Genomic DNA, 27,536 nt, shown 5'->3' with positions numbered 1-27,536 from the left:
TCTGCAACCCTTAAAGTAAAGCAACGGTTTATTGTGTGTTTTTAAGACAATGATTTTAGGGTTAGTTAGGTTTTGTATTGTCCTTCTGTTTCCTCTCAAACAGTAAAGAAGTAAACACAGACGGGCCCCTGGCTCCGCTCGGCTCTCCTAATCTCGTTCCATCAGGGTCTCTGTTTGGCTTGAAAAGTGTGCTGCTGGTGGGCTGTGTGTGTGTGTGTGTGTGTGTGTGTGTGTGTGTGTGTGTGTGTGTGTGTGTGTACATCTGTTAGGACAGGACATTATTTTTTGTCAATTAAGGCACCACATGCAAAAAAAGGAACAAAGCCACCTGTGTGATGCAATTCTTTCTGATCAGACTCCCTCACTCCAACAAAATGAACAAAACAAACTGCAGCAATTGCTTTTTCCAGCTTAATTGAAAAAGTGTGCAGCCAATCCAATGTGAGTATCTAAGGGCATACAAACTCTCCCCCCTCCCCTCACTCACATCATCATATTCATCTTTTTTGTGGACCAATACAAAATTGAAAAGTGAAATAAGCAGACAGGGAAACCAAGAGGAAAGAAGCCTTGTGAAAAACAATTGAGTGGTGGCTGCAGGCCTCTGGTTGGCTGTGGCATAAAGAAATGCAACATTTCCATGTATCTTAACAAATCTTCTAAATTATAGCAGTTTAAAAAACAACAGGAAAGTTAAATTGTACCATGCATACAAACTATACAGAGAAAAGAGTGGTGCTATGTGGCACTAAAACAGCACCGAGGAAGGAAACAACTCCTCTATTATCCTGTTTAGATCCACTCCCCCCCCCCCCCCCCTTCCCTTCCTTCATCCCTCTCCATTTCTTCCATCCTCCATTTTCTAATGCTGGATTCCCTTTTAAGTGCTTAGAAGGAGAGCAAATGTCCAAAAACCACTTTCCAAATCCCCATGTGTGTGCTTGTCCCCTTTTTTAAGTGCCTGTGTGGTTGTGTGTGTGTGTCAGAGAGACAGAGAGAGAGAGAGAGAGAGAGACAGAGAGAGAGACAGAGAGAGAGAGACAGAGAGAGAGAGACAGAGAGAGAGAGAGAGACAGAGAGAGAGAGACAGAGAGAAAGAGAGAGAGAGCAAGTGAAGAAGAGAGAGCACGTAACAATATATGTGAGAAAATGTCCAGGTTTTCCAGCTCTCTGATATGACAGGAAACCAGAGGGAGAGATTAAGTCAACAGCATTTAGCAGCTCCTGATTGATTGGTAATTGTTAGTGTTGATTGGTGGACAGATTGTCATCCGGCCCCCCGAGTGTCTGGTCTACGAGGGTTCACACACCTGAAATGGAAGCGGTGTGATTGTATTCGTGCATGTTTGGGAGCCCTGTGAATGATGTTGGAGGGAACGTGTTGAAAGGTGAGCTCTGAAGGGGAAATTTGGAAGGAAACGCTGCGTTTGTCCGTCAGAGCCTTGTTAAATTTATGTGAGAGCAAATGTAGGATGTCTCCAGACCAACACACACACACACACACACACACACACACACACACAAAGAGGGAGTGTGCTCCATTAAATAGTCCCCCGTGTACTTCACACACTGAAAAGCAATTTCAGCCTACCGAAGGTATATTTTATATATTGTAAATATTTGTGTATGTGTGGGATAATAAATGAATGAGCGGAAACAAAAGGGACCATTCATCAAGGTGAGGCAGATGCTTCTTCTCTCATGAAATGACTTCACTTTATCCTATATTCTTCTATAATCTTACGGTGTTTCTGCCCCCCCCCCCCCCCCCCTCATCTCTTCCCCCTCCCGTCTCTCTTTCCCTTTATTTTAAATGTCCACTGGAGAGACACTTATGAGGTTGGAGCATATCATGTGTACTCAGGGCGCCTCGCGCCTGAAGGCAAGAGTAGAATCAGACATTTGTAGTGTTTCAGTCGAGCGCCCCACCCAACACACACACACACACACAAACAGGATCCTGAACGAGGGTGTGTGAAATAAGTGGTGACCCATGTGTGTGTGGATGGTGGATTGAATATTTTTGACTTACTGGAAGCGACAGAGATCACAAAGTGCTCCAAGGAAAATTATCTCTGTGATATACAGCTGTCAACTTTTCACAGAAACACTGTGATGGCAATTGACAGCTACAAGTCAGTGTGTGTGTGTGTGTGTGTTTCTAAATAATATGCTTTAAACCAAATTTTAGTGCTGAAATTAGGTGTTGAATAATGTACACTCACCGGCCACTTTATTAGGTACCCCCTGCTAGTAACGGGTTGGACCCCCTTTTGCCTTCAGAACTGCCTCAATTCTTCGTGGCATAGATTCAACAAGGTGCTGGAAGCATTCCTCAGGGAGTTTGGTCCATATTGACATGATGGCATCACACAGTTGCCGCAGATTTGTCGGCTGCACATCCATGATGCGAATCTCCCGTTCCACCACATCCCAAAGATGCTCTATTGGATTGAGATCTGGTGATTGTGGAGGCCATTTGAGTACAGCGAACTCATTGTCATGTTCAAGAAACCAGTCTGAGATAATTCCAGCTTTATGACATGGCGCATTATCCTGCTGAAAGTAGCCATCAGAAGTTGGGTACATTGTGGTCATAAAGGGATGGACATGGTCAGCAACAATACTCAGGTAGGCTGTGGCGTTGCAATGATGCTCAATTGGTACCAAGGGGCCCAAAGAGTGCCAAGAAAATATTCCCCACACCATGACACCACCACCACCAGCCTGAACCGTTGATACAAGGCAGGATGGATCCATGCTTTCATGTTGTAGACGCCAAATTCTGACCCTACCATCCGAATGTCGCAGCAGAAATCGAGACTCATCAGACCAGGCAACGTTTTTCCAATCTTCTATTGTCCAATTTCGATAAGCTTGTGCAAATTGTAGCCTCAGTTTCCTGTTCTTAGCTGAAAGGAGTGGCACCCGGTGTGGTCTTCTGCTGCTGTAGCCCATCTGCCTCAAAGTTGGACGTACTGTGCGTTCAGAGATGCTCTTATGCCCACCTTGGTTGTAACGGGTGGTTATTTGAGTCACTGTTGCCCTTCTATCAGCTCGAACCAGTCTGGCCATTCTCCTCTGACCTCTGGCATCAACAAGGCATTTCCGCCCACAGAACTGCCGCTCACTGGATATTTTTTCTTTTTCGGACCATTCTCTGTAAACCCTAGAGATGGTTGTGCGTGAAAATCCCAGTAGATTAGCAGTTTCTGAAATACTCAGACCAGCCCTTCTGGCACCAACAATCATGCCACGTTCAAAGTCACTCAAATCACCTTTCTTCCCCATACTGATGCTCGGTTTGAACTGCAGGAGATTGTCTTGACAATGTCTACATGCCTAAATGCACTGAGTTGCCGCCATGTGATTGGCTGCTTAGAAATTAAGTGTTAACGAGCAGTTGGACAGGTGTACCTAATAAAGTGGCCGGTGAGTGTATTTGTGAACTGTTGAGGGGTAACACAGGTATGGGTGTAAAATAACCAGTATCAAGGAAAAAGAAAGGCAAGGACAGCCAGTAAGAAATGTCAAGGAAAAGAAAGAGTATCGTATTGCACAAGTGAAGCAAAAAAACAACCCGGGAGAATAGTTATGACAGGGACTAATAAAAGTACAGATAAGCCACCCACTGATCTCCCTGGGATGCATTAGAAAGTCACGATTTAGACTACAGCAAAGTCAAAAAGACGGAATCTCCTAGAAACTAAAGTAAAAGGCAAAGTCGGGGGGGGGGGGGGGGGGAATCGAGGAAAATAGGGGACATTGGGGAGGAGTGAGATGTGGTACTATGATGAAATGTGATGATGTGATATTGTACGCTTTGCTAATCAAAAAGTCATCAAGAAGACAGAATGGTTTTGCTTTATGACTTGTAATTGCATTCATAAAGTACATTGAGTTTAACTGACCATTGTTGGCCCCCCTCCATCTACACAATATTCTAGCTGATTTGTTACATAAGATCACGATAATTTGAAAAAATGCAAATAATAAATAATCATTAATTTTCTTTTGTGGGCTGTTGTAGGAAAAAAATGTATTTTCCCTTTCTCAAATGTCTTTTCTTTTTAGTTTTTGTGATTTTGCAGTAGTAATTCTCCTTTTTTTTTTTTAAAGCAGCCTTCAGGCTTTCGTTGCCCCAAATTGGGCAAGATTGTGTCCCGAGTGTGTGTCCCCTGCAGCGGTTGACCGTGGGTTATGTGGGTCCCAGACAGCCCGTTTGTCCTTTTTGAAAGTACCCTGAGGCCCAAAACGTTTTGTAAGATTGTTTAAAGTCCATTCTGTGTGGCCACTCCACTCTGGGTCTGCCTTCAGGGTGGAGTTACACTTCCACATGGGCAACCACCCCACCTAAGTGCTGCCATGAGAGCACTGGTGTTTGTCCATGGGTTCCATCTTTCAGTAGCCAGGGGAGCCGTGAGAGAGGAGGGGGGGGGGGCATCATCTTGGTCACCCTGTGGTTTGTGGCTCAGCGCTTCCAGGCCGCCCCACATTCCTGCAAAACATTCTTTCCCTCGCTTAAGCTCTCAGTTCACAGCCCTCTGACTTCTCCTGATTCATCAAAGAAACAATTCTTAAACAACGTCAAAGGTGTCGCGTTGAAGGAAATCAGCTCAGTTGCTGCTGAACCCACCTGGCAATTTAATGAAAAAACAGAGCAGCTACAATTTTCCCAAATTAAACATGTGGTGTAACGAGGAGTCATAGAATCATTTGACTGCAATTAAAATCAAGGCAGCTTCAGGATTTCTGTCATAAAACTCCTCACAGGATCATTGCAATATTTATTAAACTATTTTGACATTTTTGGCAATCTGGCATTTTCTGCACACACACACACACACACACACACACACACACACACACACACACACACACACACACACACACACACACACACACACACACACACACACACACACACACACACACACACACACACACACATTGCCTGACACTTTTCCTAAATATTGTCAGTCAACCAACATGCAGCATCAAACAAATGTGAAGCACAATCAAAATCAAAACATAAGCCAGTTTCCTAATGTTTTATTCATCAACCAACACGTCCTGCTGCTACAAGTGGAGTTCATTTCCCCGCCTTCTATAATTGGCTGTCTCCCCTGTCAATCATCCGACTGGAGGCAGCTGGATGCCAGAGGTGTAGTAGTGGCTGATGAGGCGGACGTACACAGGAATTTCTTTGTGTGCCAGTGGGTTGCATTTGAAACTTTAAATACAGGCCAAATATCTAGAGGGCCAACTAGTGTTTATTGATGAACAACACAATCCGGTCACATGATGTACTGCACGGGACGATGCATAAAGACTCACACACAAAGAACCAAAGAGACACACTAACACATTTAGCAATAGAAGATAGGTCAAAGCAAACAATGATGTCGCTGCCGACAGCCTTGAGGACACCGGGTCGGTTGTCCCGGGCTCCGGGTCAGGTTCGGCCCAAAGGAGCCTTCTGACCTCTGAATAAGTTGTGAAGATATTCTGCGCGTAGTAGAAGTCAAGCAAGAAGCTTTTGTTCTTCAAAGGGTACCACGTTTCCACTGTGTTATGACTCATTTTATGAGTATATATATAATATATATATATATATATATGTATATCGACATATATGTATAGTTTTGATGTGTCCATTTGTTGTCAAAAGAAATGAAGAAAGAGGGTGAAGGTCTCTTGAAGTTAAGGTCCAGGGGGACTGAACGGGTGAGATGGAGGGGGAGGGCAGGGAGAATTGTTGAAGATAAGTGCCAAGGCAACGACTAATGAGTCCAGTGCTGTCGGCCCGTTTGAATGTTAACCAGCGTTCCTTCTGTCCCCATCGCACACACACCTACTGTAACAGTGTCGACAATGACTGACAGATGGTTATCTACCTACGCATGCAAACGCACAGATACCAATGAGGATGGAATAGAGATGTACGATGAGGTAGAGAGATAACCAAATGTGAGGTGAAGCAGCTAAAGGACATTTTGCAGCATAATGAATGAATTCCAGCCGTTGGCGACAGTGAAGTAAACGGGGGCAGATTTTTAGTGTAAAGTTCAAATTTGGTAAATCTACAAAAAGTAGTTCAGCAAGGTAACTCTGAAAGCTTTTTCTTTAACAAAGCCATTGCTTTCTGATAATTTGTTGAAGTGTTTATTTTGAAGTTATTGACTGATTTGCCTGTCACTTTTTCCTTCTTTTTTTGTCTGATCTGGTGAGAAGCAGATTTCTTTGCACGGCACAAAGCCACCGAAGGAAAGAAACACAGAACGTCAGAATGGAAAAAGTTGTCTTGACAACACAGAATTTGGCATTAATTAGTGTTGACTGAGCAGCGAGTTGCCACCCTGCCTGTTTGTGCGTGTGGGAGTACAGAACCCTCTCAGCTTCCACAGTGGCCAGCGGAGGGTCATTATGGGTCTTGGACCAATAACTCCAGCACTTTTCCACTGGAAACATACATGTCATCCCAAAAGCTATGAAAGCACACAACACCTCGACTTGTACGCACCAACTTACACACAAACAGCTAATCGAGCCAACGTGAAACGTATAGTTTATAGAGCTTGTGGGTGACATGGAATTAATACTTGATTTCCTTATTACTTAATTAACTGACTGAATGAAGATCTGGCTTCATGTGCTGAAGGCTTAACAGCAGTTGTGAGAGAGATATGAACCCATTTTCCTGTCCCTTGTCGTCTTCGATGCTTCCCAAGGAGAACATTAGAAAAAGCCAATGGTTCCCGGCCTCTTCTTCCTCCTCCTGTGTTCCGTTGAGATAATGCGAATAGCACTTGTGATTCCCCCTTTCATTTCTGCGACCATAACCCTCTCTTTGCACCTCGTACCATCTCTCAATAACTGTATTTCTTTCAAAAAACACATTCCTTGCTAGAAAGAACTTAGTTTCCCCTCTAAAAACTGTATAATAACTGCTGCAAGTAGGCTTTAGGGGGTTCGGGCAGTCCTGCAGTTCATGCGAGACTTACTTATCCGAGGGGTGTCTTATTACGTCCATTCATCCTGGAGCAAGAGCAGTGTAACCTTTTGACTGGGGAGCTAAATCATGGCCATTATCCACCAGCAGTGCTCGTTATTCTGCACTCCCTCTGCGGGACGGAGTGGTCCGATTGACTAACTGTTCCCTAAACTGTTTCCTTTACACGGAGACCAGGAGCAGAGCGCCGAGGCCGGAGAGGCACAGGCGGAGAAAAGGGGGGGGCCGACTCAGCAGATGGACTGTTCCACCGAAAAGGCTTTTTGGTGGAACAGTCGAGGTTCGAGAGCGGGTGAGCTGGAGAGGGAGAACCCGTCAGGTTGATTAATACAGCTAGAATGATCCCGCTCTGAGATGAAGTGTCACTTTCTAGCAAATGAAAAGGAGCTTTTGTTCTACGTGGAAAATAAATGACAAGCAGAGGCTATGCTTAAAACTAAATGCTAGGAACACTTGGAAATCTATTTCCAAACCCAGTAATTCTAACCAGTTAAGGGATTGACAGTAAGACTGTGTGTGTGTGTGTGACTGTGTCTCCGGTAAGCCGATACCCCTTTACCGCTGCTGAATATATGACATATGCACAGGAAACAAATTAGCCAAACGAAAGAGTCCTGCTGTATATCAAACCAAGCCTCTGTGTCTGGGTTTGTGTGTGTGTGTGTGTGTGTGCGTCTGTGTGTGTTCTGGTAAAAGCTTAAAGCAAAAGTCTTATTCATATAGACATCCTCTGTAGATAAGGAGACTTCTCCATCCGTCATAGAGAATGGGTTGTGACAATAGTTTGAGGATAAGATTAAGATGAGATTAATTGGAATGCCCTCACAGGTACAGTATTATCAATGTGTTAGTGAATACAGGAACAAGGGATATAAACTGTGTGTGTGTGTCTGCAGTGTATGCATATCCATGAATGTGTGTATTGCTGCATAACGCTCACAGTCCATCCATGCAGCCTGAGCTGTGTGGTAAATGCTGGGCTGTTATTTGGCTGCTGACTCACAGCGGCCTAATGGCTGCTAATGGTTCCTAGTTTATGATGCTTTTCCCTTCAAGTGGAAATACCAAACGCAACGAGCGATTACGCTGCGTATGTTTTTCGCTCTTTGTCTCTAACTCACTGATGCTCGTCTCCTCCACGTCTGCCGTGGTCTCCTTATGTGTTGTAACGTTTTCGTTTTTCTTAGTTTTATGAATCACGCGGAATGCCTTCAAAGTATTTGGGCCAAATTCAGAAGAATACTCATTCAGCCTGTTGACTGCTCTGAATGTACACTTTGAATCCAAATTACAATAAATAATTATATATAATGATATTCAATTATTATTTTGATGCCCTTCTATTTTTTTCCTAATACCCTTCCCTTTTGCCCCGTAATCCCCATTTCTCTAAGAACACACCCTTCAAAAAAACAACAACATTACATTCATCTCTAGCTATACAATTCTAACCTTTTTTGCATTTTTTTCTATATGGAACCATCCTCTCCACAGATTAGGGCTTGTGGCAGGTGCTGTTTAAACATAGTAGTAAAAACCCCACAACATCCTGCCCTTATTCACCATCATTCATGCATTATCGCACACAAGGACCACCCCCCCCCCCGCACGGCGTGCCGCAGCAGCTCTCCCGCTTGAAGGCTGATGAGACGCAGCCTGTCGCTGCGGGCTAAAGAATGTCCAGTCGCCGGGGGCAACGGGATGCCCTGTCACCCGTGTTAATGATGGAGATGTAAACGTCCCCGACAGTCCCGACGTGGAGGTATGACACATCTTCGGGACATGGAGTACATATCCAGAGCGGGAGGGAGAAAGTGACAGGAGAGGGGGGGGGGGGGGGGGGGTACATGTTGCTATGTCACATCGCGGCCAGCTAGTGGGTCGGAAGTGATGTGACCTACTGGCAGTCAGAAGGTCAGAGAAGCCCGGTTTAGAAGCGCTCAGATTATTAATTTATTTTTATTCATGCCATCACCATTGTTAGCCAATTACATACAAGTGGTTTAATTACTTTTAACAGATGGTGCGCTCGAGTACGGACCCAGTACCGTGGATTGGACTGGTTCAGGCTGTATTGAATTCAAACTTGCATTAGCTGATTGCCATTAGTTGTCCTGTAATGGTTCAGTTTACCAGCTGTGTTGGTTCCCAGCTGACTAGTACGTCCAATCATATTAAACAAAGGTGTATGGCACATCCATTATGAAGTGACACCTGCACAGTATTACTCTGCTGCAGATATGACTCCAAGCTAAAACTCTTCTGGATGCAAGGAGCTCAATTGTTTATCTGTGAGCTAATTTGAGTCTCCAATAACGGCCATAATGTTATCGACCTGCTCTCTCTCCCCTCGAAGATGTAAATATTAATAATCAAATCTCCGTGTCCTGTGTGTTTGCTGCAGTGACAGAGAGGGGAACCTTGACAACCAGAAGGCACACTTCCCAACAGAGAGTGTCAGACAGCAGCAGACAGAGCGACGCATAGAGATTGAATCAGAAGGAGGGAGAGAGCTACAAAAAAGATGAGCGACAGGCTCAGCAGAGATCACAGCTAGGTGCTCTAATGGAACAAGGCCAAAGGAGAAAATCATTAAACAAGCCCCACTGGTGTCTCGCTTATTAGATTCCCCCTCCTGGTGTCCCGCCGATTAGATTCCCTCTTGTTTCCCTTAAACTCTAAACTCAGACAATTTGTTAAGGAGCAGGATTAAAGGGAATTAGGAGAAGCTATGTGCATTTGTGTATGAATTCCGCGTCTCCTTTAATGTGTTTTATTGCCCTCTTAACTCAAGCTTTGATTTTAAGATAATTACTGCATTGTGCAGATAAACTGGTTCGTTGATAACCATGACACACTGTTACTGCTATGTTTTACAGATGCAGTTATGTCCTTAATATTTCACACTACAGCACAGCCCCCTTTTTGCACCCACATCTTATGTCAATAACGAGAGTAAAGAAAAAACATTCAATTGAGATTTAATTTGACATTTACGTTTATGTATTATGTAACGACTTCTTTAAAGGTCTCTTTGACCATCACACTAAGTGTGAAAGGAACATAACCTTTATCTTGTCTTTCTCTGTTCTCACACGTCTCGTTCGTTCTGTTGTCGCCAACGTGTTTCCCTCCTCTCCCTCATCATCAGCATCATCATCATATTTTCCATCTGCTCTGAGAGATGGAGACATAAACCGAGCCGGAGCCAGCACGAACAGCTGCAGGCATCTATTCCCATATATTATAGTACGTCTTAGCCCCACATATTCCCTTAATGTCGAGCCCATCACCGAGTACCCTCAACCCCATTACTCTCATTAGCTTTTACAGCACTTGACTGGTACAACATTTGCATTTGCAGTGAGTAAAGAGGACAGACTGCATGCGTAATCTTTCAAAACAGTCTACATTTCGTTTGAAATGCATTGCCTTTTTTTGGGGGGGGGGGGGGTTTCATTCAGACCAAACCAAATTATGTTGTTATGTTGGAACGTAATTTCCCTCGAGTTGAAAAGAAAATCAACCTGTCGTGACATGACTTGTTTCAAGTCAACAACACAAACTAAACAAATAAACAGATTAAAGAGCCTGCTGTCAGGTGATTTTTGGAAATCAGAAGTGGTGGAAACATTAGTGTTACATCAAAGGGACGCACCCGCCAAGTTGCCTCCCAGTGCTTTAATGCAATTTCACTTCAAATGTCTTTAAAGGAGCGTGATTCAGACAGTCTGACTGCATTCTGTAATGACTCGACGCGCCAGTAGTTTATGTGTTCATCAAAGTGAGAGACTCAGCCAGCTGGATGGTACCGTCCAGCTCCTGTCAATGCAGACGGACTTTCAAATCACTTCTTTCAAAGTTTTTTTTCAAATCAGCACTAAATGTGTCTCTTCGTTTATTTGCATCGTGCCGTTTTGGATCAACTGTCTCTAAAAAAGAAAGAAAGAAATTGGATGGCAGAGGTTTCAAATAAAAGGATTTCTCCCACTAGCCTCAATAACCCACAGAGGGGAGTGGGGGGGGGGGGGGGGGGGGTAAGGGGGGGACTTTTCAAGCGACAAAGCGGCTCACACTAATCAAGATTTTGCGTAATTTGGCTCGGTGGCCTCGCTGCACATGCTGACAGGAGCGTACCTGTCGCTGTGTGCTGTGACACTCTCTGACAAAAGAACACGTCAAACCGCCTCTATCGCACCGAGCGCTTTTCCACTTTATATCTGACCGTCACATCATCTCGATGTGCATTTTAATTAGCTACTGAAGTACTTTCTCCCACCCCAAATATGTCAGCAATGTGCTGATGTATTACACATTCAGCACTTTTGCACAGCCGTTAACTCCGGACTAAGCTCAGTGTTGCTCCTTGTTGCAGTATGCCTGTGTGTGTGTGTGTGTGTGTGTGTGTGTATAAGTACATCCCCGTGGTACTCTGGAATACCTTCATAGCAGGTAGTGTTACAAGCTTGTGTCTTTGCTACGGTAATGGGCAGAGTTTGGACTGCAGTGTTCACTACACGAGAGTCTGCCCAATATTAATAAGTAGTACCCAAGCCTGCAGCGTGTTTGTGCACACACACACACACACACACAGTGCAGGATAAAGTCCCAGACCGGCTCGACAAGCTTAATACCATTATCAAGATTTACAGCGGTGCTCATGTGGGATTTACATCCAAGCGGTGGGTGCACAGCACGGACAGAACCCGTGTCCCAATTAGAGAGCAACGGCGCTACACACAAACCAACACAATCCCTTTCTCAGGCCCTCGCTATCTTTCTCTCTCAGACACTTCTTTATATTTACAATATCTTGAACTATCTCACACACAAACAATCCCCATTTCCCCTGGGGGGGGGGGGGGATTTCTCTCTGGCCTCTTTGCAGCCGGAGGAGAGAAAGCGCTGAAACGGGCGAAATGAGGGAAGTGAGAGAGGACGGAGCGGACAAGAGGAGGAGCGAGTGAGGAGGAAAAGCAGATGGAGCAGAGCTCAAGATGCAGAAGACTCGGCTCCGAGCGACGTCGTTAGCATCAGCGGCACATTTTCACCACGCTGAGCTCCTTCAATGTCCTTCGATGATTTAAAAACTGAACCTCCAAGGTACAAGCTATAAGAATATAGTGTTTTCCCCTCAGGGTAGCATTCAGTGCCAACATTTCAAATGAAGGCACCCATTCAAATTCAAACTGACTTTTGAAAAAGCTATACGCCACTTATTTGCATTTAAAAAATAACCACATTTCACTGTGTTATAAATAAAAAATGGGATCAAGCAGTCGCTGCTGCGAGTCTGCTCATGTATATGTATAACTAAGTGTGTTGGCTTGCGGCGGACATAACTGCATGTGTCTTCCCTAAGTGTGTATACCGTTAGAGGATCGCGAGGAGCTTTAATGACAGACCGGGAAATGCAGACCAAGCGTCGCTCTACGTCAGAGACAGCGGTTCGACCGCTGAGCCCCGAGACGTCAGGAGGGCTGATGTTCGTTGTGATGAAACATAACTAATATCGGGTGTTCCCAGCGTCTGGTCTGAACATGTTGAGGCCTCTGGACTCATCCTGGCACAGTGCTTTGGCACGGAAACAAATGACCAATTTCAGTATCAAGATGTGATGAATAATTGATGGGCGCTCGTGGGCCTGGAGACGGGATAACCTTGAGTGATCTGAAAACAGCTTCTTATGACTGGAAACGCACAGCGCTTAGTTAATTCCTTTGAAGCACACATGATGGCACTTCATGAATGCAGCTCAGACTTCAGAAATCATATGTTAATCATTTTGAAGATGTATTACAATATACTTTAGCAGCGCATGGCGCTGGAGGCCATTCATGACAGAACAGTGAAATCATGAGAACCTAAAGTTCATATATTGCTATCTGAAAAAGATCTGACTCTGTGTGGATGTAGGAAGAAAAAAAAATAAAAAGTGGTATTTATTGAATAAATTCTATATTAGTTTGGTATTTAGGAAAATGCTGCGGAATAATGAACTTATGAAATATATTAATGGAGCCAAATGTGACTTAAGCTATGACTCCTAAAAAAGTTTATAAAATGAATCAGACATACAAAGGATGCTGCAGTGATTTTCAGTGCAGATATTAAAATAGTGCGGGTGAAGTATACATAGGCCTTGAAGTGTAACATGTAGCTTCTCCTGACCTGTTTTCTACATGCCTTCCTCCATCAATCTGTTCTGCAGCCCAGACGGAGCTTTAACCTCCAAAACTCAAACAACAACAACAAAAAGGTTAAGAAATCTTAACCAAGAAGTTATTCCTTCTTTTTGCCCCAAGCTACCTACAGACACACAAACCCAGACCCCCACACCTCCACTCTTCCTCAAGTCACAGTTGCAGGTTTACATTATGCATAAAGCAGAAAACAACAATCAATGTCCAGCAGTCACAGTTCAATAAGCAGACTAAACAATGTTGCTCCATTATTACTGTCTTGTTTAACCAACAGCACAAGAACAACACTGAAGAATCAATACACTGCCACGCGACACGTCGTGTGTGTGTGTGTGTGTGTGTGTGTGTGTGTGTGTGTGTGTGCATAACACCAGAAGGTGTGTATGTCTGACCCACTCAATAGAGCAACCAGCAGGAAAAGGTCCTCGATGATTAAATATCTACTTAAGCAGAGCTCTGAGACGTGTGTGTGTGTGTGTGTGTGTGTGTGTGTGTGTGTGTGTGTGTGTGTGTGTGTGTGTGTTTACTGAATACACCCTACCTGGGGCAAACGGTAAATCTGCCTTGATTGATTTTCCACAGGCAAATTGGTTGCAGTACTTGGTCTCCAAAACCTGAATACAATTGGTTTTTATTTCCACAGATTAGGGGGCCTTGTTTAGATATCGAGTGGAGACAAAGTAGGGGAACCCTCACCTGAAATACCACTTAAAAAAAGGACTGAAGTTCAGAAGGCGTCTCAACATTAGAGTGGGTGCCTTGTTTTTCATTAGCCGTCCTATTGAGCCGGTTCTATAAACTTAGTGAGGGCTCCAGTGCTTTGGAGCAGTAACACGACTGCAGCATCTGTCCGTCGGGTGTCTGCAGCAGACTTACGTCAAATTGAGTTGTATACAAAATTTATCTAAGAGAAATATTTCTGTTTTATTTTTTAACAATTTTTGGGTGTCACTGTCAAACCTCCTAAATGAAAGCAGGATACTATTCAGGGTATCAGAACTCTGACATTTCCTTCACCTGAGATCTCTAATGCACAAGTATTTTAACTCTGTGCTCTGTAAATAATTCATCCGACACACCTTCCCTCGTCTTGGACCTAAAAGCTTACAGGACTTAAACTCCACGGCACCACGGTGAAGAGGACCGCTCCTCATTGGATCCCGCTTCATAGGAGCCTTTCAGCTAGAGATTAAACTCCTTAATTCCGTGCTCAGTGTCACCCGTTGGCTCATTTACAGAAAGAAAAAACCAAAAATGTTCCTATCAAATTCCTTTTCAGGATCACCTCCATAAAAAAAGGGCGTATCATGTGTGGGTGTTTTCATTCTACCATGATTGATGTGTCCTGAGCAGAAGCCGATGCGAGGATGACGCCCATCACGGCCTGCAAGCGGCTTTGCATTCATGGCTTTTAATAACTGGGGTGATTCCAGGATCCTCGAGACGCGGAATGTTAACAGCAGAATAATTCCACACAAAGTCGCAACAAAAACACAAAACAGGTCTGTCATTAAATGGGACTTTCAGTTCATTGTTCGGCTGAGTTGCGACTCGACCTGGGGCCAAAACAGCAGCCCCCCCCCCCCCCCCCCTCATTTTCTGACAAAAACTCTAAGCACCGAACGGAGATAAACAAAAACCCTGGAGGGGCCCCGAGGAAGAAGCAACACAAATAACCACAGCAACAATACACGGATTTGGAGGAGCCACAGAGAGCCGTGGGCAGCGTCTGCCTTCAGCCGCATGCTCTCTGCTTCTTTTGAAACGGTTTCTTGGGTGGGGGAGACATTTCTCAGATCAGAGAAGGGGGGGAAACACTTCAAATGTTTCTGCAAAGTTTCCCTCCTTGCGTCTTTTGTTTCAAGTATAAATCTCCCTTTCCCCCAGGAAGGAAGGAAGGAAGGAAGGAAGGAAGGAAAGAGACTCGGCCCAAACTGGAAAAAAGATGAAAGGGAGTAAAGCGTAAAAGAGAAAAAGAGGATGAGCACAGAGACACTTATTTCTACTTCTTTTGATGAGGTGAATGAACCCTGCTTTGATACTGTGACACAAATCAAAAGAGCATTCATGTGCGGGTTGAACCCCACATGATGTCACCAGCTCCTAACGCCACAGTTATGGCACAAAGATGGGAAACAATGGAAATAATGTGGTAACAGATTCATATGAGGTCAATGTCCAGGTCTGAGGGGGTGCCGCCATTATTTGCAGGGATTGTGAAAGGAAAAAGCCCAGGCACACTGGTTTTTTTTTCCTACTGGTAATGTGACCTTTGTTATCTCAAACAGGAGAGGAGCAGGAACATATCTCAATATTCTTCTCCCCTAGAGTGTCAGACGGTGAGTCGATAGGTCCTCCGACTTGTTTAACATGTTTCAGCAGCTACAACACCATCGTTTACTCATCGATATCCAAACCGAGCGGGTCAATAAACGGATTAAGTCTGGAATTAATACTCAATGGATAACGTACTCAAAGTAATAGTAACACTTAATTATAGACCCACTTTTCCTGCATAGTTATGTTTTCACTGTTGGTATACATATTATCAAATCAGATAACTTAATCTAAGCCCAGAAAATGACACCATTTAAGCTTTATAATGATTAACATAATCCCATACATGCCCACGATCAGTTTGGTCACAAACACAATTGAGCATTAAACTTTGAATATAACAGATTGCTGAAACAATGCACCTGTTTTTTGCCGCCCTTCTGAAACACCCAACTGCTAATATATTCGATATGGTCACTGCGTGACAGGAAATACCAAAACTGCCAAGAACACGCCAGCTACTGCACACGGAGACACGGCGTCCGCCCTCTCAGCGCCAAAGGAACCATCCAGCGCCATTATGTGTGTGTTTCTGTGTGCGTGTTGGCTGCCATGTGTGGACACCCCCTTGTGTGCTAGTGTTCAACAGGGCAGAGACACTTTCCTTAGTACAGTGAGTGTGTGTGTGTGTGTGTGTGTTGTTCTGTTATTGGCAGGCCGGTTGAGCCACATGTCAGTGGACAGGGAGCCAGTTTCTGTGCTGAAAACCGTTGCAAAGCTACGCCAGCTGTGCCTCGGGGAGATGATGATGATGATGATGATGATGATGATAACGGCAACAAAACATCAAATAAAAACGTGAGAATATGTGACAGAGGTAAAAAAGTTTCAGACTAAAACAAAGAAATGTGATGGATTATTTGTGCTCTATATATTTTTTTCTTCACTCCTCGGAGTCTCAGCAAAACATTGTTTCTATTATTTCTTTGAAATTACAGCTAAACCGGAGCTTTGTTGCAAGGTGAGAATGAAACAAAGTTTGTGACGCCCCCAAAAAATGCTAAAAAAAAATGGTAGTCTTTTTCAAAAACGTTTTTGTCTATTTGGGATTAAAACTCGACAGTAATCCTCGAACAATAAAATAAATGGAATAGATGAGGTAGCGCAGGACTTCTGTCCGTACACTCATTGCTGGCAGCGCGAGTCGTCCATGTGCAGCAGATGGAACATCTGTGGGCACCAACAAAGGTCTGTGGTGCACGTGGTGATAACACAGACATTTGGGGTAAACTGCTTTGGGGGGGGGCTTGAAGGAGCTGCCCTTGGTGGGCTGTTAGCGTCACCGACGTGCCTGCTGGATTCAGAACATTTTGGAGATGTTGCTGCTACTAAAGAGTCGGACACACAGGGCTGGACTTTTCTGTTTCAAAATATTTGTAATAAATCATCGAACACGATCACCACTTCTGCCTTTTCTGCCTACAATGTTTTTAATTGGATCCAATAATCATGCCAGTCGATTGGGGCGAGTTCCAAACGGCAGCCATCACCAGTATAACTAGTACAAAAAGGCTTTCGCACTAGTTATCAGCAACTTGTTTTCTAAAGATATGCAAGTTAGTTTCACATGTGCACGATAAAGAGCTGTATGATGTTGTAACGACCCCACAGAATAAATGCATCCATTAGAGCTAAATGATGCTGGGAAAAACAATATGTCTAACCCGCTCCTGATTAAAAGCAGTGCTGCTGTAGACAAAATAAGATAGTGCTCCTCATTATGACTAAGTTGTTTACAACATCAAAGCAGCATTGGAAATTCATTAGGAAAAATACCAGGAATCACTCACAGTGGTTGCATTTTTCAGTCTTGCTTTTGCACGTTACTTACTAAAGAATTATCAACACACTGTACCAGCAATATTTTAAAGAGGAAAATGTCTCTTTTGTATATATTTGGCCAATTTGTTTCAGGTTTCATGACATGTCATTGTGAAGCGTGTCGGATGAAGCATGAGTGTGCGCCACGTGCACGTTAAATTGCATCTAGATTTCATCAGCTTTCAGATCACTGCGGAGAAGAGCAATCTCCATCTTCCCAAAACACAGATAATGATGGGAAACCACAAGAGTCCTGCGGTTTGAACAAGAATATCAAAGCAAAATAGTTTTTTCTATCCACGAGTGATCTCACAAGTGATCAATAAATAACAGGATCAGATCACACATACAGATTTCATTAAAGACATGTGTTCTTTTGAGCATAAATGCTCATCAAAATGTAAACATCAACGCGGCACTTCATAGTCGAGGGCTGTCATGTGAAAAACAGCATTAAATACCAATGACCTCCGACAAGAAACTGCATAATAATCTAAAATTAACAGAAAAACCAGTGAAAATCCAGAGTACTGTACACGTCTTAGGCCTTCCAGGAATCCCACCAAAAACAAACACACCGACCTCCGGAGTGAAATAGAATAAAAGAGAAAAATTTCTGTTTAGGCTCAATCCAAAGGCTTATTTTCCAGAAACATTGATGAATGTTGTAAGACAACAGACCCTGGAGAGCCGCAGGGCTCAGATCAGAAGAGCACAGCTAACGCAAGTCATATTTGCTTGAACACACACACACACACACACACACACACACACACACACACACACACACACACACACACACACACACACACACACACACACACACACACACACACACACAGTTTGTGTGGGAGAGAATCAATGAAAACAAAGCATAGTCTATTTGAAAGTACACAACACAAGTCAGTGGCTTGAGAGCCCGTCATAAAACACGACATCCACTCAGAGGTTGGTGGAGAGAAGATCTCCAATCTGCCAATCATTCAAAACAACTGTAAAGCCTTAATCCATTGACCTCATCATCACCCCATTTAGTTTAAGCCTCTTTGGAAACAGCGTTTCCCCCAAAAAGTAACATCTGATTATGTGCACCAGCAGCTGACTCTGTGATTATTAAAGTTGGTGGAAAACATTCGACTCTGTAGATACTTCGAAGCCACTGAATAAAATGCCTTTGGTTTCATGATGTGTAAGAAAATAGAAATATCATTTTTTGTCTCATCCTTAATCTAAACAGATTTTAATCCAACACTGAAAGATAAAAAGATAATTAGGAATCAGCCAATATGTCCGTTGTGTTATTTCTGGATGGTGTGCACATGCGAGGTCTGTAGCGTCTGTACTCATTTCCCTTCAGTATGATGCCAATACCACAGTGACCAGTCATGTTTTTATTCATATTGCACCTTCCTTATTCCTCTCAATATTGAAGTGACTTCCCTATAGGAAGACCTACACAACAAGTTGTGCGCACCAAACAAAGGCGTTCAAGCGCATGCAATAAACCACGCTGTAGGAAGTGCGCACCATGGCAATGTGCAACCTGCAGGAAAACAATCTATTCTGTGCAGCCCGACTTTGCACAACCTACAAGTGATGAATACATTCACTCTCTCTTTTCATATAGAAACAAGGGCCAACAAACATGCAGAAAAAAAGGCTGATCCATTTTTCATCAAGAAAAAGACATTGCTATACAACAACGCGTAGACTAGACTGTGTAAGCCCAACAACTTGCAGACTCAAGGAAAGCTTTGTTTTAATATCTAACAAACTCTAGTCCAGTCTCATCTAAACATTTCAATTTTAGCTGTGGAAAGAAAAGAGAGGCTTCTGAAAGTTCTTCTCAATCACACAGTTGCAATTAATTCCAGAAATCAGCTCTGCAGCTCACAGCGGCTGCATCTGCTTTGAAATAACTGCTCAGCTGGGGTCCTCTGTGATGTTCTTTCATCCTCACTATCCAACCAATAAAAACTTGAGACTCCTGACTTCCGGCCCTTCCAGAAGGAATCTGCTTCTTTAGACGTATCCCATTGCCTCCGACCTCTGACCTCTGCAGGTAAACACATGAACACCCCTGCTTCTGTGTGACATTAAAGCGAGAGGGAAACGAGTCCCCTCCCCTTCCTCACTGTTGTGTCTCATCAAATCTCGTCCTTCTCTGTGATTAATTAGCGAGCGCGCGGTGCGTCCCCATCTCCCTGCTGCACTTGATGTCCCCGGATCCGACTCGCTCACTCGCTCCATCTCCCTCCCACTCGCACGGCTCTTCTGATTTCCAGCCTATTTCACCCCTGGACAATCTCTTCTTTTTTTTTTTCCTAACCAAAGAACAAAAGACTTTTTTTTTTTTAAGCTGGAAAGTCATTATTCTCTTTCTCTCCTCTCTCCACCTACAGTGCCATCCTCCCTGTGCTCCTCTGGGGGAGGAGAAATCGCTGTGTGCATGGATAATTTCGGGGGGGGGGGGGGGGGGGGGGGCACATAACAATGTGATATTTCATCCACACAACGGACACACAAACGCGCCGCCTCAGCAAAGAACTTCCCGTATATTCATTAGCCACTTACAATGCTGCGCTCAAATGAATCAAAGCAAACTGCTTACACGAAATCTTGTCACCCGCGGAGAGAAATATACCCTTATAGTCCCTTATAGTCCCTTATAGTCCCTTATAGCAGCCGGTGTGGAGCCATAATAAGTGAAAGGGCTCGTTCCATATGGTGCCTGTGTGCCGATCAGACGCCATAAAACTCGAAGCCAATGTAACAACGTTTGGGTCGATATTGTGCACTCTTGCCGGGCCGCGTGTGGGTGTGTTAGTCCCTGGTTTTGCTAAAGCTACACAAGGTACACAACAGTAAATTGCATCATGTCCACAGCAGGAGAACAGGGAACCCAAAACCTTTTCACAAGACACACTAAATCCCATTTTCCAAGGCATCCTACAGAATAACAATAAACTCTTTCAAAACTGGCAAAACCCGTGTGCGTAAGAGTGTGTGTGTGTGTGTGTGTGTGTGTGTGTGTGTGGAGGGGTGTGGGTGTGTGTGGAGGGGTGTGGGTGTACACGTGAGCCTAGGAGGTAAAAAGTTACAGTGGTGATTATAGTAATTATGGTGTCAGGTTTTTGCAGCATATTCCTTCAGATGGACAAGTAGATTACCAGGGAGGGGGCAGGAGGGGGGCGGGGGGGGGGCAGAGTTGGATTGAGGGAAAAAGTGAAAAAGGGGGCTACAGTCAAAAGGGGAGATGTGGAAAAAGGAGCGAGACAGGGGAGAAAAAAGAGTTACAGAGGAGGAGAGAAGGCGAAAGATATGAAGAAGAGACCCTTCAGGCTGCTTCCACAGGACGCTCAGCCCGCCTGCTCACTTGCTCACTTGCTCACTTGCTCACTTGCTCCCTCCTCCTTGTTGAACAGGCTTTTACAGTGCAGCTTAGTTTCTAATCAAAATGTCAACTTCCAGACGCCCCCCAAAAATCCTTCTCCTTTCCCACCACCTACCCTTCTTTTTCACTCCCTTCATTCCTTCTAAAGTCTTCTATTAAACCTTTTTTTCCCGTCTTTTTCTTGTGCCCCTCTCTGAAAAACAGGACAATGGCCATAACAAGCCGAGTGAAAACAAAAAAGGACCCGAGATCCCAGCCCCCTGGACCCCCCCCCCCCCTGCCGAGGCACGTCATCTTTTGTCAATGGGAGATTAATTACACATTCACGGTGACACAAATCCGACTTGCTCGCTCACACACGAACCGAACACTCGGCCAAACATGCGTCTGGCCGTCTGTCTGCACTCTAGGAGTTCATCTCTACTACACCTCTAAGGTTTGTCTCTGGGGAGGGACACCCCGGCTCACAAGGGCTCTGTACCGCAGCGATCTGTGGGTGTGTTTAAACACCATATGCACACATCCTCAAATATGAAGCCTTTCTTTAATAAGAGGAAAAATATCTGGAGATGCAGCAGATTGGATTAAAGCCTCCACGCACAGAACAGAAAGGAAAAAGAACTTCCTGTGGTAAGTGCTTGTCTTCAATAGGCACAGTGTGTCGCACAATGTCGTTTTGAAGGAGGTAAACCGGCCCGGATTATTTACTGGAGGTTTTACGGTATCAAATGAAAAGAACATATTGACCATGAAAAGCCTAAACTGCTGCCTGTGGAAGGAGGAAAGGCCTTAAAAAAAGAGAGATTTCAATGGAGAGCAGCCGGCATGGAGCACAGCTCCATTTCCTCCTCCTTCCCTTCACTTTTTTTCCTTCTATTTACTGTAAGTGTATTAGACCGTTGTGTGTTAGTTACGTTTCCACCATGTTGTTGTGACCTAACGCACACACACAAACCTCCAGCTGGTTGTGGGCCCCGTTCAGATGCACAACAATATGTCCACTGTTTGGCACACACTCTAATTAAAGTGTGTAAATCTAACTAGAGAAACGGGGACACAGTGGGCAGAGACAGTAGCAAAAGAAGAGAATAACCAAAAAGGGGGCGAAAAGTGAGAGAAGAGGTAGGAGGTAGCAGATGGGGAGGCGAGAAAGAAAGGGACAGAGAGGGTGAAAGAAATGGGGACAAGTGACAAGAAAGAGGAATTGAGACGATGGTCCAGTACAGAATGCTGTGGCCCGGCGTACGGTGGCTTTAGTTCACTGAAATCCAATTGTTTATTGCGGGATTCAAAGGCGCCCTGCTTCCCCCGGCTGCAGGCCCAGTGAACAGCGACAGGATTCAATTCACAGATAGCTTGTCCAAAACAATATTACGGCATTTTTCTGTGAACCAGCTATTCCACCACGGGGTAGATTTCCACAAACTCATTGAAAACAATGCTGCCTTTTTTCTCTTGTATTTTGATTTAATAATGCGAAATCTGCAGTGAAAAACTGGTTTTTAATTTTTTTTGCAGTGCAGCATTCTATGGGCCCATTGGGAACTTTATAGTAGGCCATTGATTGTGCACAAACAGTGTTCACTTGAACAACCCCCCACCCCCCCCCCCCCACACACACACACACACACACACACAACACTAACTGAAACAAAAAGCCTGGAAATGAGAGCCCCAAATGAGGCCTTAGGTTTCGCAGGCCATGAAAAATTCATAATTGCAGATCTTTACATGAAACTGGAGAAGGAATTAGGCCTAACAGCAGGAGACAGTGTGAATCGCTTTCTGAATTAGCTTCTCGTTGCTCTTTCTCTTCTCTTCTCAAGCTCACACTGTCTCTAGGAAGCAGTGAGGCCCTCACACACACACACACACACACACACACACACACAGAGGAGGACGCATTCTTAGGTTACATCCCAGGGTTTTCCCCTACAAACAGGGAGTGTTAGATGAAGGTGCAAACGGTGTGACGCTTTTTGTCAACGGGACCTTCTAAAAAACCAGACTTGGGTCTAAGTCGGATTTCATCGGTGCTTCTCTCCCGCTTTCACAAACAACCCACGTTTCCGGCTCCTGATTCTCAAAATAGGCCGAGTCCTAATTGCTCTGTGTTCAATTTAAACTGTATATATAATATGCACACGAATGCTGTTGGATGAGGAAGCTCCAGCATTTTCACAGTCAAGCATCCACTGCGTGAATGGCTGAACACACAAGGCCACTGAAGGAGAAAGAAGGTCGGAATAAACCATTCACCAGCTGGATGTAGACTGGAGGACAAAGACAGACAGAGAGATGTGGGTGTAGAAACATACAATCGCTGCGCAAACATATATACACATATATGTAAATATATGCTCTTTTTATATGTACACATAAATAAACAAAAATGTAAAAAACATATTTTAAAAAAGGAATGCAGGGTGAGGGAAATCTGCCATCACCAGGCTGCTGCTAGCAGCAGGAGGGTCTTCTCTACAAAACAACCCCAGACACAGTCAAAGACTTCCTTTCACACACCCCGATGAACGCTTGGCCGAGGACACACACACACACACACACACACACACACTTCATGCTCACAAACACACACGCAGAGAATGCAGACAGAATACAGCATTGTTTGACTGCAGAAATATCTTGCTGTGTGTGTGTGTGTGTGTGTGTGTGTGCGTGTGTGTGTATAGCAGTCAGTCAGCTTGTCAAGTCCTAGTGGAGTGATCAAAGGGGGTACAAACCACCCAGAGAGATCTCTCCCTTCTTCGTCCCTTCATCATTACCCTCTCTCACTCCTTCTAACCCCCCCCTCACCCCCCCCCCCCCCCCTCACCCCCTCGCCTCTCCGCCCCGATACAGAAATTGTGCAGAGTTAAATTTACCAGATAAATGCTGCTCGGCGGATGGAATTGCAGTCGCTGGAGTGTGGTTCGGCCAATCAAATTGGCTTCTTTAGTTCCAACGGTTCCCAGTCGTCCCCCCACAAGCATTGAACCCAGCATGGCTGCAGTGCACCATGGGACAGGATCAGTGCATAATGGGAGACAGCATGGGAGCTCTGGCAATATCATAATGCCAAAAGCACACACACACACACACAAAAGAATAGCATGTGAGATCTGCTGGAGCACCGTTGTGATGCCAAGTTGACACACAGATGTAGGAAATCACACAATCCCGCGTATGGACACACACTCACCACAGGACTTCTGAGAACAACCCTAAGCTGCCAAGTTAATAAACACACTCCTCACATGAGCCCTAACAGCTACACAACCCTGCACCCCCAGATATGACACAAACACACCCAGTGAGTGAGAACACGGTAGCCTAGAATAATTGGTTCTGTCAAATTGAAAGGAAAAGGCTTTTCCAACGGAAACACAACAAGCCACAGAGATGTGAGCTAGAAGCCAGCGGGCAAACCAACGTCGCCAAAAAAAGTTTGAGAAAACACTCTCCGCAATCTCACGACATCTCTGCAAGGCCGTTTAGTTCATGCTAACAAACACCTGGGCTGTTACGACCTGGTGCACCTGTCCGTTTCAGATCAAATGTAAGGGGGCTCAGCTGATGGCTTCTTGAGGGGCTTCGAGGCTCGAGGGTGGGAGGAGAGGATCTCACCTACGCACATTCGTCTCACTGCAGGGGCACATGTTTCCCAGCCCACAAGAGACCTTTCCATTGGGTAACACGGTTTCTATGGCCCTGACAACAATTACTGGCTTTGTTAAAAAGTCTTATTTGGTTTTTCTGTTCAACGGCAAAATGAAAAGAAGCTGCATTTCGTTGGGTTTTTCGAGGGAAAAGCTCTACCTGAGCAGACGGGGAATAGAATCCGGCACTGGTGCACGTAGAGGATAAGCTATGTACACAGAGCAGGCCTCCCACCCACGCCCTTCAACCCCCCACCATGTGTTGTGTGTTTTCTCCACTCAATAGAACAACTAATGGAGTGACGCCTCACACACAGAGAAGCAACTTCGGAGACACGAGTCAAGTTGGGAGGAGGAGGAACAAAACAACAAACAAGGGACCTAATAGACAAGCCCAAACCAGGAGGAGACCAGAAATGTTTATTCTTAGAAAAGGGGGAGCGGGAAAAACGATCGAGGGGTTTCGGTTTCATCAATTGTTTTATTTTCCAATTACGAGATTTTCTCTACCAAAGTCAAATTGAGTGCCAAGCTGTAATTTATTGGAGGTTGGTGAAAGCCTACTCAAATCGTGCCTCTAAATTGCAATGTATTGATTTAACAGTAAACCTACAGGGAACGGTCATAATGAATATCGGTGGGTGTTGCTGAAATGTTATTCCCTCGGGCAACAGGAGAAAGGTGGCAGCAGCACTGTGTCCAGTTCAGCACGTGAACCTTCAGAAGATCAGTAAAGTGGACCCTGATTTGCTGACTAGGTGGTGGTGCGGACCAGCCGACCCTCTGCATCCAGGGGCATCCTGACGGAACACGTTGTAATGGAGGCGAAGGATTCAAAGCAACACAGAGTCCTAATTAGAATATGAGACTCTTAGACTTTAATAGGGGACGACACCCACCGTAAGTGGCTGTTATAAGGTTTAACCTCTGCGGGTTACTGAGGCCTTCAGGTGGGAGGGGTGGAAAGGTGGTGAATTAAGCAACTTGACTCCTGACATAAATGCGTTTGGAGGAACTACCCGAGGAAGTCCCTAACAGTGAGAGGGAAAGCCTTTCGGAGGGTGACGCACTTAAAAGGGACACACGAGACGAAAGATGTCCAGGAGGTTTAGAGTTGGGCTTCGACAGCAGTCCGGCTGCGTGTCACTCCTCAGAAATATCACTTTCATTTGCCTGCTGTACACCTCCCCGGGGGATGATCATAAACAACACCTCGTCGTTCCACTGGTGTAGTGTTTTAAATACCGAGACGAGGGGAGAGGGGGGGGGGGGGGGGGGCTCTCTTTATGAGCCAATAACCGTGCTTTGATTGTGGCATTTCATCTGCAAACTGCGTCCCTGGTTTTTTTGCTCGTGAGGTCGGTGGCGGATAATTGCGGCCGTGGGTGTTTGTGACTTGTGATCGATCGTTGTGATCGGCGCGTCTCCGGGGCCGATGTGCCGCGCGATGAGACGCGCCGTCGGCTTTAATCCCGCGTTCCTACGTGCTGCCGTTCACGGCTTTTGCACCGTGATTTAACTGAATGCTCGGAGCTCACCGCCATGTAGTTGGGAGGCTACGGACGTCACTGTTTGACAGGAGTTTTTTATTATTATAATTATTATTAATAGCGAGTTTTGTCCACACCTCCCACTCAGCCTTAATTACTTAAAACGTGTGCGCTTTTGTCGTCCCACATTGATTTGCCTATTTTTTTTATTTTGCCTATTAGTCCGTTGGTGACGGAGGGACGTGGGCTGCGAGGTGCGCCTCGCATTTGGCACCGTGCACTTCAGCGGGGTCAGGGAAAGGCGCACACGCACACGCGGTCAAGCGCCTCGAGCCGCCGACGGGAAAGCGCCCTCCCTCATCAGCATCAGATCAATTTAAATGGAAATAAAGCAACAAAAACAAAAATGAAAGTAAAGCCTCCCTGGTCGGAGCTTTTTTTTCTGGCTACCATCACTCTGAAAACAATTAAAGTACTAAGAAGAAAGATGAGACGCTCTATCCAGCCTTACCTTGGGCGACTCCTCGGTGTACGAGCACCATGGCGAGGAGCAGGATCCCCGGCGTGGCACACATCCTCACCAAGCTGCAAGCCCCGTGTCCTATTCCACTTCTCTGTCCACTTCTCCCCATTACAGGCAACGCGTAAAGCACATAAACACACACACACGCAACTCCGCGGCGGGGGAAATGAGGACCCCCTCCCGTTCCTTCCTCCACCTCAAGGTCTGCTGATTAATCAAACGAGTCCCAAAAAAAACCCCCGAAAGAAAACGAGTGGCGGAGTGCGTCGCCTCTAGTCCCCGACGTGGAGGTCCGTGTCAGAAGGCGCAGGTTAAGCTGTGGGAATCGCCACGGGGTACCTCCACTCGTGTCAGCGGCGCTGCTGCTGCTGCTGCTGCCACAAAGCTCTGCTGTTCTCTCCGTGCGCGCTCTCCTTCTCCTTCTCCACTCGCTCCGTTTACGCAGAGAGGGAGAGATGCCACCGCCCTCTGGCTACCAGTGCTAGACTCCGTATCACCCCGGAGTTCTCCCCCCCTGCCCTCTTCCCTCACTCTCGTCCCTCTCTTTCTCACTTTGACGTCATATTTTAAAACAAACTAATAATAATACACGTAGAAACCCCTATACGCGTGTGGAGTATGGAACGTGTGTGGCGAAGTGGACTTAAAATAAACTTCCAACTTTCCTGTTTCATTATGAATGCATCTCCCGTTTCTATGATCTTAGTTGTGATCGCGACATATGCGAAAAGAAAAAAAAATGATTAAATATGTTTTTAATCCATTTTATATATTGTCTGCGCGTGTACGTACGTACGTGCGCGCGCGCGCCTACACTTGCTGCCCGTGAGCAACAAATCCGGGGAACAACGTTTCTCTGAGAGCCCGCCGACTGATGGCTGCCCCCTGACGGCCACGTGTGTTGGACCTGCACAAGTACTGAGACACAGCTCCACGGCCACGTGGTGCACGGCGCGCGCACGAAGACCAAGGTTTACGCCTCTGGGATTTGCCATCGGAATAATCAGAAAAAAAAAACACCTAAGTGTCATATTGTTGAATGTACTTACACTATAGGCTGGGGGGGGGGGGGGGGGGGGGTCTTCATGGCCACCACAACC

The 27,536-nt window shown here is 45.2% G+C and overlaps 1 protein-coding gene across 2 annotated transcripts in view; it reads right to left on the bottom strand.

Moving 5' to 3' along the window:
* Positions 1–27,018, bottom strand: part of LOC119224513 (netrin receptor UNC5C-like) — a 143,835-nt gene extending 116,817 nt beyond the window's left edge. The window contains exon 1 of one of the 2 annotated variants that reach the window (XM_037481522.2): positions 26,425–27,018. In XM_037481522.2, coding sequence (XP_037337419.1) covers positions 26,425–26,545 — 121 coding nt within the window. In that variant the 5' untranslated portion in view covers positions 26,546–27,018. The remainder of the gene's footprint in view (positions 1–26,424) is intronic. The other variant, XM_037481523.2, reaches the window with a different exon arrangement.
* Between the last annotated feature and the right edge of the window lie 518 nt (positions 27,019–27,536).

This window comes from Pungitius pungitius, chromosome 5 (genome assembly GCF_949316345.1).
Source record: "Pungitius pungitius chromosome 5, fPunPun2.1, whole genome shotgun sequence".
Lineage (NCBI taxonomy): Eukaryota > Metazoa > Chordata > Actinopteri > Perciformes > Gasterosteidae > Pungitius > Pungitius pungitius.
The sequence above is the reverse complement of the archived record's forward strand: the minus strand, read 5'-3'. Positions and strand labels throughout refer to the sequence as shown.